This window comes from Salvelinus namaycush, chromosome 4 (assembly GCF_016432855.1).
Source record: "Salvelinus namaycush isolate Seneca chromosome 4, SaNama_1.0, whole genome shotgun sequence".
NCBI classification, from domain to species: domain Eukaryota; kingdom Metazoa; phylum Chordata; class Actinopteri; order Salmoniformes; family Salmonidae; genus Salvelinus; species Salvelinus namaycush.
Window position 1 is genome coordinate 6,547,400 of NC_052310.1, and position 21,568 is coordinate 6,568,967.

The 21,568-nt window shown below is 43.2% G+C and overlaps 1 protein-coding gene across 1 annotated transcript; it reads right to left on the minus strand.

Moving 5' to 3' along the window:
• Positions 1–16,711: 16,711 nt before the first annotated feature.
• LOC120046093 (histone H3.3A) lies at positions 16,712–19,053 on the minus strand. Its single transcript, XM_038991043.1, has 4 exons — positions 18,943–19,053; positions 17,902–18,035; positions 17,615–17,768; positions 16,712–17,501 (listed from the first exon to the last, which is right to left on the minus strand). Exons 2-4 carry the CDS (start codon positions 18,027–18,029, stop codon positions 17,373–17,375), a joined length of 411 nt encoding a protein of 136 aa, XP_038846971.1. The 5' UTR covers positions 18,030–18,035; positions 18,943–19,053; the 3' UTR covers positions 16,712–17,372.
• Positions 19,054–21,568: the final 2,515 nt, after the last annotated feature.

Sequence of the window (21,568 nt, forward strand, 5' to 3'; positions counted from 1 at the left end):
TCCGCAAAGCAATCAAGCAGGCTAAATGTCGGAATAGGGACAAAGTTGAGTCCCAGTTCAACGGCTCAGACACAAGACGAATGTGGCAGGGTCTACAGACAATCACGGATTATAAAAGGAAAACCAGCCACGTCACAGACACCGACGTCTTGCTTCCTGGACAGGCTGAACACATTCTTCGTTCGCTTTGAGGATAATACAGTGCCACCGACACGGCCCGCTATCATGGAGTGTGGGCTCTCCTTCAATGGAAACTTCAATGGAAACTTCAAAGCTTTTTATCATTTTGTCAATCGTGTCATTTCCAGTCACAACTTGCAGACTTGTTTACGTGCTGCTGTGCGTTTTGTTGCTAACCTTACTTTGCTACCTGACAACTTTACGGTTTTGACTTTTTAATTACCGTTTATATTTTTAGTTTTTCCCTCACTCAACTTTTTTAAATTCAACTTTTTCACTCCGGACGCTTTAGCTGGACATTGTTCGTCAGGACCTCCAACAGCCGAAGCTAAGTAGTAACATTAACATGATGCCTTCTAATTGCAGTCGCTGTACTCATAATATACAGGAGAACGATCGCCTTACGGCGAGGATAGCTGTGCTTCAAGCCCAGCTTCAGACGCAATCGTTAGGCAAGGGTAATTTCAGTGTAGGAAAGGATGAAACAGCGTCTGTGCCACCAGTAAGTACAGCTAGTAGTGAAAATCCTCTCGCACGGTCCCCGCAGCCGGACAACTTTCTCATGGCTTCTGGAGGGAAATGCTGTAGGAATGCTCAACCGGTGTCGCTCATTCAGCCGACAGAAACTTTCAACCGGTTCTCCCCATTACGCAGCGAGTCGGAGTCAGAGGTCGAGCGTTCTCTGGTCTCTACTCCTCCCGTTACGTGGTCTGAGACGCCGACGCCTCCCGCCATTAGCTCTGACAAATTGAAAACCCTAGTCATTGGCGACTCCATTACCCGCAGTATTAGACTTAAAATGAATCATCCAGCGATCATACACTGTTTACCAGGGGGCAGGGCTACCGACGTTAAGGCTAATCTGAAGATGGTGCTGGCTAAAGCTAAAACTGGCGAGTGTAGAGAGTATAGGGATATTGTTATCCATGTCGGCACCAACGATGTTAGGATGAAACAGTCAGAGGTCAACAAGCGCAACATAGCTTCAGCGTATAAATCAGCTAGAAAGATGTGTCGGCATCGAGTAATTGTCTCTGGCCCCCTCCCAGTTAGGGGGGGAGTGATGAGCTCTACAGCAGAGTCTCACAACTCAATCACTGGTTGAAAACTGTTTTCTGCCCCTCCCAAAAGATAGAATTTGTAGATAATTGGCCCTCTTTCTGGGAGTCACCCACAAACAGGACCAAGTCTGGCCTGTTGAGGAGTGACGGACTCCATCCTAGCTGGAGGGGTGCTCTCATCTTATCTACGAACATAGACAGGGCTCTAACTCCCCTAGCTCCACAATGAAATAGGGTGCAGGCCAGGCAGCAGGCTGTTAGCCAGCCTGCCAGCTTAGTGGAGTCTGCCACTAGCACAGTCAGTGTAGTCAGCTCAGCTATCCCCATTGAGACCGTGTCTGTGCCTCGACCTAGGTTGGGCAAAACTAAACATGGCGGTGTTCGCCTTAGCAATCTCACTAGAATAAAGACCTCCTCCATTCCTGCCATTATTGAAAGAGATTGTGATACCTCACATCTCAAAATAGGGCTACTTAATGTTAGATCCCTCACCAAGGCAGTTATAGTCAATGAACTAATCACTGATCATGATGTGATTGGCCTGACTGAAACATGGCTTAAGCCTGATGAATTTACTGTGTTAAATGAGGCATCACCTCGTGGTTACACTAGTGACCATATCCCCCGCGCATCCCGCAAAGTCGGAGGTGTTGCTAACATTTACGATAGCAAATTTCTATTAATTTCAATCTTTTGAGCTTCTAGTTATGAAATCTATGCAGCCTACTCAATCACTTTTTTATAGCTACTGTTTACAGGCCTCCTGGGCCATATACAGCGTTCCTCACTGAGTTCCCTGAATTCCTATCAAACCTGGTAGTCATAGCAGATAATATTCACATTTTTGGTGACTTTAATATTCACATGGAAAAGTCCACAGACCCACTCCAAAAGGCTTTCGGAGCCATCATCGACTCAGTGGGTTTTGTCCAACATGTCTCCGGACCTACTCACTGCCACAGTCATACTCTGGACCTAGTTTTGTCCCATGGAATAAATGTTGTGGATCTTAATGTTTTTCCTCATAATCCTGGACTATCGGACCACCATTTTATTACGTTTGCAATCTCAAAAAATAATATGCTCTGACCCCAACCAAGGAGCATCAAAAGTCGTGCTATAAATTCTCAGACAACCCAAAGATTCCTTGATGCCCTTCCAGACCAGACTCCCTCTGCCTACCCAAGGACATCAGAGGACAAAAATCAGTGAACCACCTAACTGAGGAACTCAATTTAACCTTGCGCAATACCCTAGATGCAGTTGCACCCCTAAAAACAAAAAACATTTGTCATAAGAAACTAACTAACATTTGTCATAAGAAAATACCCGAGCTCTGAAGCAAGCATCCAGAAAATTGGAACGGAAATGGCCCCACACCAAACTGGAAGTCTTCCGACTAGCTTGGAAAGACAGTACCTTGCAGTATCGAAGAGCCCTCACTGCTGCTCGATCATCCTATTTTTCCAACTTAATTGAGGAAAATAAGAACAATCCGAAATTTATTTTTGATACTGTCGCAAAGCTAACTAAAAAGCAGCATTCCCCAAGATTGGATGGCTTTCACTTCAGCAGTAATAAATTCATGAACTTCTTTGAGGAAAAGATCATGATCATTAGAAAGCAAATTACGGACTCCTCTTTAAATCTGCGTATTCCTCCAAAGCTCAGTTGTCCTGAGTCTGCACAACTCTGCCAGGACCTAGGATCAAGGGAGACACTCAAGTGTTTTAGCAGTATATCTCTTGACACAGTGATGAAAATAATCATGGCCTCTAAACCTTCAAGCTGCATACTGGACCCTATTCCAACTAAAGTACTGAAAGAGCTGCTTCCTGTGCTTGGCCCTCCTATGTTGAACATAATAAATGGCTCTCTATCCACCGGATGTGTACCAAACTCACTAAAAGTGGCAGTAATAAAGCCTCTCTTGAAAAAGCCAAACCTTGACCCAGAAAATATAAAAAACTATCGGCCTATATCGAATCTCCCATTCCTCTCAATTTTTTTTGAAAAAGCTGAAGACAAACAATGTATACGAAATGCTTCAGTCTGGTTTTAGACCCCATCATAGCACTGAGACTGCACTTGTGAAGGTGGTAAATTACCTTTTAATGGCGTCAGACCGAGGCTCTGCATCTGTCCTCGTGCTCCTAGACCTTAGTGCTGCTTTTGATACCATCTATCGATCACCACATTCTTTTGGAGAGATTGGAAACCCAAATTGGTCTACAAGTTCTGGCCTGGTTTAGATCTTATCTGTCGGAAAGATATCAGTTTGTCTCTGTGAATGGTTTGTCCTCTGACAAATCACCTGTAAATTGCGATGTTCCTCAAGGTTCCGTTTTAGGACCACTATAGTTTTCACTATATATTTTACCTCTTGGGGATGTCATTCGAAAACATAATGTTAACTTTCACTGCTATGCGGATGACACACAGCTTTACATTTCAATGAAACATGGTGAAGCCCCAAAATTGCCCTCGCTGGAAGCCTGTGTTTCAGACATAAGGAAGTGGATGGCTGCAAACTTTCTACTTTTAAACTCGGACAAAACAGAGATGCTTGTTCTAGTTCCCAACAATTAATCTTGATGGTTAATCTTGATGGTTAATCTCTTAATCTCAATTAATCTCTGTCGCAGCGGCCGGCTGCGACAGAGCCTGGGCGCGAACCCAGAGACTCTGGTGGCGCAGCTAGCACTGCGATGCAGTGCCCTAGACCACTGCGCCACCCGGGAGGCCCTCTGATCTCTCTTTTGACGAACATATCAAGACTGTTTCAAGGACAGCTTTTTTCCATTTACGTAACATTGCAAAAATCAGAAATGTTCTGTCCAAAAATGATGCAGAAAAATGTATCCATGCTTTTGTTACTTCTAGGTTAGACTACTGCAATGCTCTACTTCCCGGCTACCCAGATAAAGCACTAAATAAAATTCAGTTAGTGCTAAATACGGCTGCTAGAATCCTGACTAGAACCAAAAAATGTGATCATATTACTCCAGTGCTAGCCTCCCTACACTGGCTTCCTGTTAAGGCAAGGGCTGATTTCAAGGTTTTACTGCTAACCTACAAAGCATTACATGGGCTTGCTCCTACCTATCTTTCCGATTTGGTCCTGCCGTACATACCTACACGTACGCTATGGTCACAAGACGCAGGTCTCCTAATTGTCCCTAGAATTTCTAAGCAAACAGCTGGAGGCAGGGCTTTCTCCTATAGAGCTCCATTTTTATGGAATGTTCTGCCTACCCATGTGAGAGACGCAGACTCGGTCTCAACCTTTAAGTCTTTATTAAAGACTCATCTCTTCAGTAGGTCCTATGACTGAGTGTAGTCTGGCCCAGGAGTGTGAAGGTGAACGGAAAGGCACTGGAGCAACGAACCACCCTTGCTGTCTCTGCCTGGCCGGTCCCCCTCTCTCCACTGGAATTCTCTGCCTCTAACCCTATTACAGGGGCTGAGTCACTGGCTTACTGGTGCTCTTCCATGCTGTCCCTAGGAGGGGTGCGTCACTTGAGTGGGTTGAGTCACTGACATGGTCTTCCTGTCCGGGTTCACGCGCCCCCTATACTCGGCCTTGTCTTAGGATGGTAAGATGGTGGTTGAAGATATCCCTCTAGTGGTGTGGGGACTGTGCTTTGGCAAAGTGGGTGGGGTTATATCCTGCCTGTTTGGCCCTGTCTGGGGGTATCATCGGATGGGGCCACAGTGTGTCCTGACCCCTCCTGTCTCAGCCTCCAGTATTTATGCTGCAGTAGTTTATGTGTTGGGGGGCTAGGGTCAGTCTGTTATATCTGGAGTATTTCTCCTGTCTTATCCGGTGTCCTGTGTGAATTTAAGTATGCTCTCTCTAATTCTCCCTTTCTCCCTTTCTTTCTCTCTCTCGGAGGACCTGAGCCCTAGGACCATGCCTCAGGACTACCTGGCATGATGACTCCTTGTTGTCCCCAGTCCACCTGGCCGTGCTGCTGCTCCAGTTTCAACTGTTCTGCCTGCGGCTATGGAACCCTGACCTGGTCACTGTGATTACTGTTATTTGACCATGCTGGTCATTTATGAACATTTGAACATCTTGGCCATGTTTTGTTATAATCTCCACCCGGCACAGCCAGAAGAGGACTGGCCACCCCTCATAGTCTGGTTCCTCTCTAGGTTTCTTCCTAGGTTTAGGCCTTTCTAGGGAGTTTTTCCTAGCCACCGTGCTTCTACATCTGCATTGCTTGCTGTTTGGGGTTTTAGGCTGGGTTTCTGTGTAGCACTTTGATATATCAGCTGATGTAAGGGCTATATAAATGAATTTGATTTGATTCTCCGTGACCGACGTGAGTAAGACATTTAAGCGTGTTAACCCTCGCAGGGCTGCCGTCCCAGATGGTATCCCTAGCCGCGTCCTCAGAGCATGCACAGACCAGCTGGCTGGTGTGTTTACATATATATTCAATCTCTCCGTATCCCAGTCTGTTCTCCGCACATGCTTCAAGATGGCCACCATTGTCCCTGTACCTAAGAAGGCAAAGGTAATTTAACTAAATGACTAATGCTCCGTAGCACTCACCTCTGTCATCATGAAGTGCTTCGAGAGACTAGTCAAAGATCATATCACCTCCACCTTACCTGCCACCCTAGACCCACTCCAATTTGCTTACCGCCCCAATAGATCCACAGACGATGCAATCGCCACCACACTGAACACTACCCTGTCCCATCTGGACAAGAGGCATACCTACAGTTGAAGTCGGAAGTTTACATACACCTTAGCCAAATACATTTAAACTCCGTTTTTCACAATTCCTGACATTTAATCCAATTAAAAATTCCCTATCTTAGGTCAGTTAGGATCACCACTTTATTTTAAGAATGTGAAATGTCAGAATAATAGTAGAGAGAATGATTTATTTCAGCTTTCATTTCTTTCATCACATTTCCAATGGGTCAGAAGTTTACATACACTCAATTAGTATTTGGTAGAATTGCCTTTAAATTGTTTCACTTGGGTCAAACGCGTCGGGTAGCCTTCCACAAGCTTCTCACAATTATTTGCGTGAATTTTGGCCCATTCCTCCTGACAGAGCTGGTGTAACTGAGTCAGGTTTGTAGGCCTCCTTGCTCGCACACGCTTTTTCAGTTCTGCCCACAAATTTTCTATGGGATTGAGGTCAGGGCTTTGTGATGGCCGCTCCAATACCTTGACTTTTTTGCCCTTAAGCCATTTTGCCACAACTTTGGAAGTATGCTTGGGGTCATTGTCCATTTGGAAGACCCATTTCCGACCAAGCTTTAACTTCCTGACTGATGTCTTGAGATGTTGCTTCAATATATCCACATACTTTCCCTTCCTCATGATGCCATCTATTTTGTGCACCAGTCCCTCCTGCAGCAAAGCACCCCCACAACATGATGCTGCCACCCACGGTTGGGATGGTGTTCTTTGGCTTACAAGCCTCCCCCTTTTTCCTCCAAACATAACGATGGTCACTATGGCCAAACAGTTATATTTTTGTTTCATCAGACCAGAGGACATTTCTCCAAAAAGTACAATCTTTCTCCCCATGTGCAGTTGCAAACCATAGTCTGGCTTTTTTATGGTGGTTTTGGAGCAGTGGCTTCTTCCTTGCTGAGCGACCTTTCAGGTTATGTCGATATAGGCCTCGTTTTACTGTGGATAGATATAGATACTTTTGTACCTGTTTCCTCCAGCATCTTCACAAGGTCCTTTGCTGTTGTTCGAGGATTGATTTGCACTTTTTGCACCAAAGTACATTCATCTCTAGGAGACAGAACGCGTCTCCTTCCTGAGCGGTTTGACAGCTGTATGGTCCCATGGTGTTTATATTTGCGTACTATTGTTTGTACAGATGAACGTTTGGAAATTGCTCCCAGGGATGAACCAGACTTGTTGAGGTCTACAATTTTCTTTCTGAGGTATTGGCTGATTTCTTTTGATTTTCCCATGATGTCAAGCAAAGATGCACTGAGTTTGAAGGTAGGCCTTGAAATACATCCACAGTTACACCTCCAATTGACTCAAATGATGTCAATTAGCCTATCAGAAGCTTCTAAAGCCATGACATAATTTTCTGGAATTTTCCAAGCTGTTTAAAGGCACAGTCAACTTAGTGTATGTAAACTTCTGACCCACTGGAATTGTGATACAGTAAATTATAAGTGAAATATTCTGTCTGTCAACAATTGTTTTGAAAAATGACTTGTGTCATGCACAAAGTAGATGTCCTAACCGACTTGCTAAAACTATAGTTTAAGAAGAAATTTGTGGAGTGGTTGAAAAACAAGTTTTAATGACTTCAACTAATGTGTATGCATTCGTAGTCACAGGTGCAACAAATTTAGCTTCTTACAAGGAACGCCTTAAAATATGTTAATGAGACAGAGACTCTTTCCCCATACACCACATTTTCCCACAATGCACCATAATTAATACTGTAAAACACATTTATGGTATTTTACTGTTGAAATTACAGAAAGATCTTAAAGTGTGCTGTAAAATATTGCACTGGTCATCCCCAAAGCCAACACTTACTTCGGCCGCCTTTCCTTCCAGTTCTCTGCTGCCAATGACTGGAAACGAATCTCTGAAGTTGGAGTATTATATCTCCCTCTCTAACTTTAAGCATCAGCTGTCTGAGAAGCTTACCCATCACTGTACCTGTACACAGCCAATCTGTAAATAGCATACCCGACTACCTCATCCCCATGTTATTACTTACCCTCTTGCTCTTTTGCACCCCAGTATCTCTACTTGCACATCATCATCTGCACATCTATCACTCCAGTATTAATGCTAAATTTTAATTATTTTCGCCTCTAGGGCCTATTTATTGCCTACCTCCCTACTCTTCTACATTTGCGCACACTGTACATAGATTTTTCTATTTTTATTTTATTTTATGTTATTGATTGTACGTTTGTTTATGTGTAACTCTGTGTTGTTGTTTTTGTCGCACTGCTTTGCTTTACCTTGGCCAGGTCGCAGTTGTAAATGAGAACTTGTTCTCAACTGGCCTATCTGGTTAAATAAAGGTGAAATGTAAAAAAATAACAGTGTTTTACTGTGCATTCTACGGTAATCTACTGTAGTCAGTTTATACAGTTGATTAATACAGTAAGTTACTGATAAAATTACAAAAACAGCTGACAGTGTAGTTGGCTGTTGGGGCACTATGACCACCTTACAATAATCCCTTGAAAGGATTTTTGACCTTTTGCCTGTCCATGATCATTCCTCTTGCTTACCCCTTTTGGATTGTTAATAAATATTAAGGACTCAAACCATCTGCCTCCCGTGTCTGCATCTGGGTCTCGCCTTGTGCCCTTATACAAGTATTACATTTGAACATTGTTTTATGTATTTGACAATTTGTCACTTTAACCCACCTTGGCAGGCATTGTTGGGCACAATGCTCATTCCTCTAGCAGTAACTGGAGCTAGCGCTTTAATCATTGCAGGCTGCTGCATTCGCCTCTGCCATTAGGAGCGGAACGCTTGACCTTGACGGTGGGAATGGCTTGTCTCTTTATTGTACGTCAATTTAACCGCTGTTTTTTTTTTATATCCATTCGTCCTGATCCATTACACCTCATAGCAAAACAAACTGCTTAATACTATTTTAGAATTATACTTTTCTTTCTTCAAACATGCATACAACATTATGTAAAAGTATCATAAAGTCAAAAACCAAATTGAATTACCCACAATCCTCTAAAAACAGAGCCATGTGCCACTATTAAATATTAATAACTTGCAAAAAACAAGTTCTGCAAAAAACGTCATAATTCTATATCAGTACAACACAAATAAATCAAGAAGAAATATGTCTGACTACTTTATTATTTTAAACAAAGACGTAAAACATAATTAGAATCAAGTAAGAACCACTTATTTAATACACATTAGATCGACTTTATAATATGAACCATAACTTGCAAAAACTCAACTTTAGATTAGCAGAACACAAATAAATAAAGTTATATATACTCAATAACCTAATATTTGTTAACAGTACTCAACATTAAATTATAAATCTTATTGAAATCTGAGTTAGTACCACTTATGATTTGAGTTCTACTGACTGTCCGATATGTTTGAGTAGCCACTACTCAATTTCTCTAATGAGTTAGACAGTTATTTCCCATGCATAACATCACATGGATTCGCAATAGGCTGTAATTATGTAGCCTATACAATGACACATTTTCACATTTCAAGACAACGGTTTTCGGGTGGTTTATTGCGCCCAAACACGAATACAGTCTTCACATAAAATGGTGCATCTCCACTAATGTAAAACAGCAGAGCAGGAATCAACCCCTCCCCCTGAGCGCCCGGAGACACAAGTTAACACGATTTCACTTTCGGGTGGTTTATTGAGCCCAACCATGAATAAATTAATTACATAAATTGGTGCATCTCCACTAACGTGGCTACTCAAACACATCGGACAGTCAGCAGAAGACAACCGCTCCTCATGATCGCACAGAATAAACACAAGTAAACACAATTTAACTTTGAGTGCGCAGTATACAGAATGCATATGAATTAGGAGAACCTTTAAGATCAATAGCCACATTGAATGCAGCAGAAAGACTTACCTAGGGAATCCACGGGGAAGATAATAGCTAGTCCACTATTTTGATCAGAAAACCACGTTTTTTTCTCCTTGTGGTGTGACTAACTAGCCTACTTTACACCTCACTATCTCTTATACATACATGCGACCAGGCTTCATCTGCTGCAACTGGATTGAGTCACTGAGCACCCCGTTGTCCGAATCAAAGTTCGGACGTTTCCGACAAGTTGACGAATAGCCTGAGGAAACGGTTGGACATCTCACGCGTTAAAATCATGCACTTTTTTTTATCCAAAAGAGGTCGCCAGAGTATTGCATCTCATTTATAGCGCGTCATATCATTTGAGACCACGATTAAATGTGTGTGCAAAGTGAACCAGGCGATTCTGAAACAGAGTAGGCTAGCTACTATGTTTTGGAGTGGAAATGTATGAATTGCAGCACTGACATTTCCAGTCTAACCTCCCTAAAATGTGTAGCCTATTTGGACATGGATATCAAGTTGACCTCTCTTTAACAGCCCGGAGGAAAGTGTGTCTTGGTAGTTTTAGACATGCGGAAGTGTGAGGGGGCTATGACGCACTGTTAAATGACGGACGGCTCTCTGTTTCCAGCTGTGCTGGGAAATAAATATTCATCCGAAAGATCCGCTGCTCGGGACCCTTTTGGATACCCCGTGAATGAACAGCGGGTGGAGATTATGTTAGGTTCGTTTGGGGACGCACAGTCGGGAATAGGCTGGTCGAGAGCTGATAGTATCTACAAGATAGATACATATACTCAGGCTTTAGTAGCCATAATCATTTGAAATACACTTGTCTTGGACGGTTCAGGTTACGCTGATGTGCTGCTCTAGGCTAAATATCATTAAGGACTCAACAACCCTCAAAAAAAGAGTGCAGTTTTGAAACTGCAGTTTAAGTGCAGTAACTGCAGTCAACTTTGGTATTTTGGACGCAGTAATTGCAGAAATGATACTCCAAAATATATATACTCTACTGTAACTGCATTTACACTGAAACATTACTGCAGTAAAAACGGTTATTTTGGACGCAGTATTTGTGCTCTGACTGCAATCTTTTTTCTTAAGGGGGTGTTTATAGGTGTTTATTTCGCCTTCGCACAAGTCAAGAATCGTGGTCACAGGCAGGCAATGGTCATACATAGGTAGACAAACAGGCAGGTGAAACAAAACTAGGACCGACGGCTATAACTGGTTCTCACAAACAAGCTAGGAAAAGGCTTAGTAGAGTCAAAACGAACAATACCTCACAAAGGCACAAACAGAATGAACTGAAGTAAATAAGGAGCTGATGAGACCAGGTGAGTAACTAACACAGGTGAAATCAATGAACAAAAAGGAAAGACAGGGCTATGTTCAAGAACACAACGAAACAGAACACAAGGTTGACTAAGAAAATAAATACAGGACCTTACAGCCACAGTGTCTTTGAAATGACGGCTATTGTCAGTGAAACATTATCTCAGAAGGATCCACTGTATTAAATATTTTCAAGCATCACTTTCAGCTTTTACTTTTGCAACCTCTAAGTATCCTAACTGTATGTCTCTTTTCACCTCTATTCGATTCTATTCTATCACTCAATCACCTGACGCAATCTAGTGCAAAAATACAAATAAACAAAGGGAGGGGATGTTTTCAGGTTGCCAAGTGGGTGAAGGTTATGTTATGTTCGTTTGGGAACCCAAACGTGTGGGAAAGGTTTCTTCGTCAAGTACCATCAGCAATATGAGATGCCACCCATATGACTGCCATATTTTGTCCATGTATTGGGCACGTATCATAAGTCTATGGTCTTTTATTGTATCCGTGTATCTGCCTAATATGATTCAAACATTGTGCACATATCAACCCAATGTGGCACGTGTAATGTGTGCGCACCCTTATATTGTATTGTGTGTGCATATGTGCTCATCCAGTATGCATCCTGAACCTTCAGACAGAAGGGGACTGTAACAGACGTCAACAATCACCTCTCCTCCTGCTGTGAACTAACTGATTCTTAGAAAGGGCCGGGCGCCTGCAAGCTGACTTCAGGTCGCCAGTTGGACGGTGTTTCCTCCGACATATTGTTGCGGCTGGCTTTCGGGTCAATTGAGCAGTGTGGCTTGGCAGGGACGTTTTTCAGAGGACGCATGTCCCATCGCTGCAACTCCCCTACGGACTCGGGAGAGGTCGAGAACATTGTGTCCTCCGAAACACGACCCTGCCAAGTCACACTGCTTTTTGACACACTGCTCGCTTAAACCGGAAGCTAGCCGCACCAATGTGTCGGAGGAAACACCCTCCAACGTCAGCTTGCAGACGCCCGGCCCGCCACAAGGAGTCACTAGAGCGCGATGGGACAAGGAAATCCTGGTCGGCCAAACCCTCCCCTAACCCGGATGACGCTGGGCCAATTGTACACCGCCTCATGGGTCTCCCGGTCACGGCCGGCTGTGACAAAGCCTGGGATCGAACCCGGGGCTGTAGTGACGCCTCAAGCACTGCGATGCAGTGCCTTAGACCGCTGCGCCCCTCAGGAGGCCCTAGCCTGCAGACATTCTAACTAGTTTGTGTGTCTCCCTCAGAGTCAGTCCTTGGTCTAGTACACAGGGACTACTGGTCTGGTACACAGGGACTACTGGTCTGGTACACAGGGACTACTGGTCTGATACACAGGGACTACTGGTCTGGTACACAGGGACTACTGGTCTGGTACACAGGGACTACTGGTCTGATACACAGGGACTACTGGTCTGATACACAGGGACTACTGGTCTGATACACAGGGACTACTGGTCTGGTACACAGGGACTACTGGTCTGATACACAGGGACTACTGGTCTGGTACGCAGGGACTACTGGTCTGGTACAGAGGGACTACTGGTATAGTACACAGGGACTACTGGTCTGGTACGCAGGGACCTCTGGTCTGGTACACAGGGACTACTGGTCTGATACACAGGGACTACTGGTCTGTTTCACAGGAACTACTGCTCTGATACACAGGGACTACTGGTCTGATACACAGGGACTACTGGTCTGGTACACAGGGACTACTGGTCTGGTACACAGGGACTACTGGTCTGATACACAGGGACTACTGCTCTGATACACAGGGACTACTGGTCTGTTTCACAGGAACTACTGCTCTGATACACAGGGACTACTGGTCTGATACACAGGGACTACTGCTCTGGTACACAGGGACTACTGGTCTGATACACAGGGACTACTGCTCTGATACACAGGGACTACTGGTCTGATACACAGGGACTACTGGTCTGATACACAGGGACTACTGGTCTGATACACAGGGACTACTGCTCTGATACACAGGGACTACTGGTCTGATACACAGGGACTACTGGTCTGATACACAGGGACTACTGCTCTGATACACAGGGACTACTGGTCTGTTTCACAGGGACTACTGGTCTGATACACAGGGACTACTGGTCTGATACACAGGGACTACTGGTCTGTTTCACAGGGACTACTGGTCTGATACACAGGGACTACTGGTCTGATACACAGGGACTACTGGTCTGATACACAGGGACTACTGGTCTGATACACAGGGACTACTGGTCTGGTACAGAGGGACTACTGGTATGGTACACAGGGACTACTGGTCTGATACACAGGGACTACTGGTCTGATACACAGGGACTACTGGTCTGATACACAGGGACTACTGGTCTGATACACAGGGACTACTGGTCTGATACACAGGAACTACTGCTCTGATACACAGGGACTACTGGTCTGTTTCACAGGAACTACTGCTCTGATACACAGGGACTACTGGTCTGATACACAGGGACTACTGGTCTGATACACAGGGACTACTGGTCTGATACACAGGGACTACTGGTCTGATACACAGGGACTACTGGTCTGGTACACAGGGACTACTGGTCTGATACACAGGGACTACTGCTCTGGTACACAGGGACTACTGGTCTGATACACAGGGACTACTGGTCTGATACACAGGGACTACTGGTCTGATACACAGGGACTACTGGTCTGATACACAGGGACTACTGGTCTGGTACACAGGGACTACTGGTCTGATACACAGGGACTACTGCTCTGATACACAGGGACTACTGGTCTGGTACACAGGGACTACTGGTCTGATACACAGGGACTACTGGTCTGATACACAGGGACTACTGGTCTGATACACAGGGACTACTGCTCTGATACACAGGGACTACTGGTCTGGTACACAGGGACTACTGGTCTGATACACAGGGACTACTGGTCTGATACACAGGGACTACTGGCAATGTTTCAAGCAACTCCTTCAGCACGACACCTGCGGCAGTTAAACTACCAACAGCACATTTAGAGATTGTAGAAAATAACACTACTAACCCCTCTGTTGTTGTCTTGTGTCCCTCCCTGGTGTGTGTGTGTGTGTGTGTGTACGTGCGTGCGTGCGTGCGCGTGTGTGAGGAAGGGAGAGAAAGAGGTGTGTGTGCATCCATGCGTGTTTGTGACCAATATCATGTTGGTAAAATGCAGAAAACACACCTGTGTTGTGTGGCTGGCAGTTGAACAGCCCTAAGCCTGCAGGAAGCTGTTGACATCTTCAGGGACCAAGACAATATCTCCTCAGGCTAGCCCTCATCAAACACCTGTTACACACACATAGTACTAGAGGCCTGTTCTCTGTCACTCATATTGGCTCTAATACATTGTTGCTACATTACAATTTAGATTTATTTTATGTTAGGTAATTTGACTACATTCTATCTTTGGATATAATATAATATATAGTATATAATTGACTTGTTTTAGCTGTTTCTATTTTCCAGCCATTCAACCCAGCTTTATCGCTTCCTGGGAATTTATGGGTGAGGCTTTTCTTCTCCCTGATTGTTTTGTTTCCACTGAATGGTTGGTGTTGGCAATTGGTGTTAGTGTGAGGAAATAATTTATCACATTCAGCTCGTCGATTGTCCAACAACAATCATGATAACGGAGTCAAATATCCTTCCTCTCTCAGAGCCTTTCATGTCCCTGCTCACGGTCCTTTCAGAAATGGACTTCAAACTGGACATGGAGGTACAAACTTTTTCCTTCCCTCTCTGATTATGTGATTAATGCACAGTCGGAAAGCATGAGGACCGTCTCTGCTTAGACTGTTGGCATTGAACAAAATGTTGGCATATAAGATAGAAAAAACATTACAGGGACAAAGAGTTCTCAAAACAAAACGTCACTCCTCACGTCAGCAAAACCAGAACCTATACCTCGAGATTTTTTTTTAAATGTCTGCCTTTTTAAAGTATTTCCAAAGTATGGGAAATGACTGTTGCTTCTACATTGATAAAGTTTAATCATAAAGTAACTTCTCCCCTCCCCCATGTCATACATTTGGATTCAGGAGGTGGGATTATTACAGGCATAGTGTGACATGACCCTAACTCTAATTTTAATACACCAATAGCAACATATTCTCTTAACAATTTTAAATAAGTACCGCCTTCTAATCATCTGAGACGGCGTGTTTGCAGAGGGTCGTTGGTTATAAGAGAACTACTCTACTGGTGCCAAAATTTGACTGTAGGATGTCAGCAAATATAATTAAATGTTTACACTATTCATCTATGGCAAAGATCCTTAAGTCTCCCCTTTCATCAGTACCTGGTGTTCGCTAGTTACTTGCTGGGTCTTCAGCCAGCAGGGATCAAAATAGGAGGTAAAGGTCATTATAAACTCTGACGCAGTTGTCAACACATCTGTTAGTGCTGCTGTGAACCGCATCACAAGAGACATGCTAACTGGGAGATGTATACAAAAATTGACATTGAAGAGATTTCAATGTAGTTTGAGTACTTTTTTTATTACTAAAACACTGCATTGCTTGACAGGCATTTTGAAGAGCTTTCAGTCAAGGCAAGCTCATGAATATTAGCTCCCGCCCACTCAGCCTGTCTTTTCAAACTTCCTGGTAGTTAGCCATGAGAGAAAAAGTACTTTTAAGAATGCCTGTCCAGGACCTTTAAACCATTTACATTGTTGAATATTTACCCCTGCCCACTTGATCTGTTTCACCCCTGTAATCACAACTAGTTTGGAAAGCTTAGTTTAGGCCTCTAGAAGTGCAAGTGATGTAAAACACCTAGTATTCATTAACCATGAGCCAAAAAGTCCTCCAATCTGTAGCATCTCAATACCCAAATAGGGGTGATATGTCATGCCAAAGGCTATTTTAAATGGGGATCAGAACGACTGTTAGGAACCTTAACATTCTGGAGGGGAAATACAAAACCATTTTTAAATCAACCACATCCCATTGAAGTTCCACATCTCCCACCTCTGGGAGAAAAAAATATCGACCAGCCTTTCAAAGCTACTGACCTGAGTGCTAGAGCAGTAGTCATTTAGGCAAGTTACTGTCGTTATCTTGGGCAGTGATGACGGATCCTGAGCCGGCACAAGTCTGTTCCCATTGTTGGGAGAGCAGATTTCAGTGGCTATTTCAGACACCCAAAAACATGACAGGATTCTGCCATGTGGTGCACAGAGCGAAACTGTTACGCACAATGACAATTTAATATCTCCTGTATTTTTAGTTCCTGGTGTTTTGAGGTCAAGGAAATGTAATTTTAGGAGTGGAAGGTCTTTCAATTTTAGGCACACTTGAAGCCTGGTTTTCCCCCCCTTCTACATTTTAAGCTCAGTGGTTCATATGAACACATGAACTTTAAAATGTTGAGAACCTAACTTCCTGTATTGATGTCAACCCACAGAAGTGCAATTTGTCTTCCAAGTATTGCTGTAATAAAATGAACATGTGGTAACTAATGGACTTCACTGTAAAAACACCTAGTGGATAATGACCACCCAAACAAGCATTTACTTGTAAAGACATTTAATAGAAAGACAATGTGACACTCATAAATATTAAATGTAGCTGCCAAGGTTTGTTGCATGTTTCAAAAAAAATAACATTGTAAAAAACAGTCCAGAATATACAGAGTCTTGGTCATGCTCCTGGCCATCCCTGACAGTGTCAGGAGGAGTAACTGTGCATAGACAATCCCCCCCGACACCATTATGGAGTGCTAGGAGTGAACTGTTGTGCAAGACATGCTGGCAGACTGCTGAGACAAAGGGTGGAAATAGATGAGACCCTGACACACCACCCCGGAAGCTGACGTAAAGAGCCGACTCGTTCTTTCACCTCAAACCCCCCAACCACAAAGGCTCCGTCATCTAGAGTATGTATTACTGTCACTCTAAATGAGCCAGTTGACATGTGACGAGGCCACCTGACTGAAGTCAACACGGTGACAGTCATGTAACACTTTCTATCCTCTAAGATAAAAACAAGCCTCATTTGCATTTGAAGGCAAGCCGATCGTCCTATCTGCACACTAACCATATCTGATCGTTACCTCATTCTAAAATACATTACATAAGGAAAAACCCAAGAATTAACATTTTAAAAAATTCACAAAATGGTTAAGTGAGATAAATAGGATTGTGTGTCTGGAGCAGGAGGTCGAGTACCATTTAGGCTCTCTCTCCCCTTATCCTGCGGGCCAGCTGGATGTCTTTGGGCATGATGGTGACACGCTTGGCGTGGATGGCACACAGGTTGGTATCCTCAAACAGACCCACCAGGTATGCTTCGCTGGCCTCCTGGTGGAGAGAAGTGGGGACAAGTCATGGGATTAATAACACAAAGAGTTCCTGTTCACTCCATCCATTAGCCTTCAGACTATAGTGTGGTACCAGCAGTCTGGGGATTTTACCTGAAGGGCACCAATGGCAGCACTCTGGAAACGCAGGTCCGTCTTGAAGTCCTGGGCAATTTCTCTCACCAGGCGCTGGAAGGGCAGCTTGCGGATCAGCAGCTCAGTAGACTTCTGGTAACGACGGATCTCCCTCAGAGCCACTGTTCCTGGCCTGGGAAACAACAGTAAGACGTTGCATGAATACTTACATCTTATAAACAGACCTGTTAGTGACCCACTTCCTTCAGGTTACATCTACATGTAAACAAACATTTTGGGAAAACAGGTTGAACTGCTCTAAGTACCTGTAACGATGGGGCTTCTTCACTCCTCCGGTGGATGGCGCACTTTTCCTGGCCGCCTTTGTGGCGAGCTGCTTCCTTGGCGCCTTTCCTCCGGTGGACTTACGGGCGGTCTGCTTGGTACGAGCCATTTCTCACTAGGAAAATATATTTAAGTCAGTCCGAAAATTATTTGAAATGCCTTCAAAGTGAGACAATTTATATCGCGGTCGATGGGAAAAGGCGGCTAAAATTTAAGCAAAATGATTTTCTACAAAACAAGCAGAACCGCTTAAATGTTGCAGCCAACTTAACCCACATCACTTTTGTGTTAGACACTAGTTGTAATAACTGAAACAATTTAGCATCATTATAACAATCGTTACCATTTCAATATTCCCCTCCCCCACAGCTAACGTAAATGCACCGCTGGGAGGCGCTTCGTCGGTTCCAGTCGCGCTCGATTATGACCACCACCCCGCCTTCCAGCTTGCTGCCTCGGCCCAGTTGCCAACATAGCATAAATGGCACTGCAGTCTTTGTTCGTTTGAGCGGGCACGAACAGCATACATCGAAAGAATAAAACTTCTCGTGAATGTTGTGCTAACTATAGATTATCACTTGTACTTAAGCATTGAGAAGGAGAAAAGCCCAATCAGAACGAAAAAAAAAATTAAATTCGAAAGGAGAAAGCAACGGCTTTTAGCTACAACTTCTGACCGACGACTGACCTAGCGTTAGCACTATTGCTAACGTTAGCTATAAACAGCCATCGAAACCCCACGCTGTTTGAATCGTTGCATTGAGTCACAGCTAGACAGTCAAGGTAGAGTGAAGACTGCTAATTAACACGGCGAAAAGGTGTCATAATACAACTAGGCTACACATATCGATCGAGGTATTTAGTTAGCTACCGTTAGCAGGCAGCCATATCACGGTTGGGATTTCTATTGTTCTAGCTATATTTAACCGGTACAGACAAACTCCTTTGGGAGGTCAACCGATTACTATTTCAACTCTTTGTGAATGGACAGACCACTATCAAAAAAGCAAAAAGTCACTCACCGTATGGTAACTGTTGGATTATTCCCAAACTTTAACAGGTAGACCAGCAGACCGTACTCCTCTTCTTTGAGACACACAACGCGATTAATGGAAAACTGTGATGAATCAATTTTTATACTTTCTCATGACGTCAACTAACAGATTTCTAAAGCCGGTTGGATGAGAACGAGAAACTCGTAAGACCATTGGTTAAAAATCCATCAAAATGGCTCACTCATTGGTTAACAAAATCAAACATCCCATTGGTTATTTTCTGTCCTCTGTATCCAATCAGAGCGACCGAAATATTATCGCTAAATACTTGGGTTGAAAATATTGCTGAAAATATATAAACATTGTTGTTTCAACAAAATGTTCTTCTGAAACATGTTCTCAACATGTTCTAACAATTCTGTGACTTGAAGGACATCCTAGTTAGAGTGCAATGATTGTTTTTCCATGGTATCATGATCATATTGCTCGTGAATGACCAGGATTGTTGTTGTATCAATTAGATTACTTTGTATTATCAATTAGCTGATAAGACTAAACGTGCAATTCAATTGGAATACACAGTATCAGACAGTGAGTGTCGATATGGTCATGGCTGTCTGAGTAGATCATGAATGCTGTCTGGCCGAGAAGACATGACTGCAATAAAATATATTTTTTCCCCCCCTCGACCTTCGAACGACATTTGTACAGTCATTTCTCAATAATATAATTTTCACTTCGATGTCTGTTCACAACATTGTGGTTTTCTGTTCTCAAATTCTCTGTTTAGAAATGTTATTTTAGGAATGTTTTGTAACAGTTTATGACCACACACGGAAAAGCCTGTAATGTTGTTATTTTTGTTTGCACAGAGCAGCACACATTTCGTATGTTTGGATCAAAAGTACAACGTAATGTATGCTCCATAGAATAAAGACACTTGTTTTATATTAAAATGATATTTCTGACTACTCCACACACTGCCGTTTCAAAGCAAATGGGACAAGACACTATTGAACTACATATTCCACAGCTCTTAGCAAACCCCATCATTTGACTGTCAAAGATCTGTATAACTAACCCAAGATAGATCACAGCCTTTCGTTTCCAATGGGAACAAATTAGTCATAGTCGGCAGAACAAGCAATCAGGGCAGTAACTCAATTCGCCCTTGCACTCCTAAACAACGCTTCTTCTTCTTTTTTTTTACTTTGTCAAAGAGTAAAATCTAGTAAGTCCACTCTGTTTGTAACAGGTTCTAGTTTTGGGAACCTAAAACTGTATTGACATCAAATGTTTTATCGATTAGAAAATTAGAATAATGTCAGCCAAAATCCATCTCGCTCCATAGTCATGTCCCTTGAGCTTCGGGCTAAGCTTCGGGTGAACATTTCTGGGGTTCCACTATCTATGTCCATAGATGATATAAAATTAAATGTAGATTGGGGCATAGTGGTTGAAGCCAAAAGGCTGTTCACTAAGAATGAGGGGCAGAGTAGTGAAAGCCTGCCAGTACTATTAAGAGAAGATTTTACTTAAGAAAGTACAGATGGGCTTCCTAGGTTTCACTGTTAGAGTGTAAGTCCCTCCTCCAATTAAGGTGTTTCAAATGCCAAAGAATGGGACATGTAGCTGCTCTGTGCAAAGGAAAGAAACGATGTGCCAAGTGTGGAGGGGAACATGATTACGGTGAATGTGGGAACAATGTCAAGGTTAATTGTTGTAATTGTGGGGGAACACAGAGCAGCATTTGGTGGATGCCAGGTATAGAAAGAGGCTAGAGTGGCCCAACGGTATAAAATCACTCATAATGTCTCTTATGCAGAGGCTGCAAGGCAAATTGGTGGAACTATTAGGCAGAATGATGGGTAACAGGGTCAGTCCTGGAATAAGTGGACCTACTGTAGGAAATGTTGTTTATGTTGGTCCAGACACGGATACGAGACCTGTTCAGAAATCTTGTTCTCACAAATGTGTTGTGTCAAAGGACACCTTAATCGTTAATCAGATTGGCTTTATAGCCTTCATTGGAAAGGTTATCAACCTGGCTTCGTTTGTGGAAAGAAGAACAGCCAAGTTGAAGGTCATTGTGGAAGCAACAACAGAGTTTTGATGGAATGTTCCTGTCGCCAAGAATGTTGATATGTTGACTCCTAATAATACTAATGATGGAATGTCTCAATATGATGATAATTTGAGTTAAGGTTTTTGTTATCCTTCAGTGGAATGCCAGAAGCCTTATTGCTAACAGTCAGGAGTTTAAGAAATATGTAATTGATTTAGAGATCAAACCTGATGTGATATGTGTTCAAGAAACATGGCTTATACCACGTCTTGATTGTATTATTTCTGGTTATCAGATCTGATAGATCAACCTTACAGGGTGGCGGGTGTGCTACGTTCCTAAGGGAAGGTCTTGTATATGGTAATATACCTGTCCCATCTGAATATGAATGTGTGATGGTGGAATCTACAGTGCAGGTAGCAATATTAAGGTACAACATTTTTACAACCCGTGTCAACTATCTGTAGAGATGTTTGATGAAATATCAGGAGAAATGGGCTCTAGAGAGATATGGTGCGGCGACTTTAATACACCTAATAGTTTATGGGGAAGCTAATGGTACTATTGTGGAAGATATGATGGAAACAA

Coding starts and splice junctions, on each gene's coding strand:
- LOC120046093 (XM_038991043.1), bottom strand. CDS start 18,029: ATGGCTCGTACCAAGCAGACCGCCCGTAAGTCCACCGGAGGAAAGGCG. Junction 17,769..17,901: donor AAGAAGCCCCATCGTTACAG/GTACTTAGAGCA, acceptor GTTGTTTCCCAG/GCCAGGAACAGTGGCTCTGA. Junction 17,502..17,614: donor CTGCCATTGGTGCCCTTCAG/GTAAAATCCCCA, acceptor TCTCTCCACCAG/GAGGCCAGCGAAGCATACCT.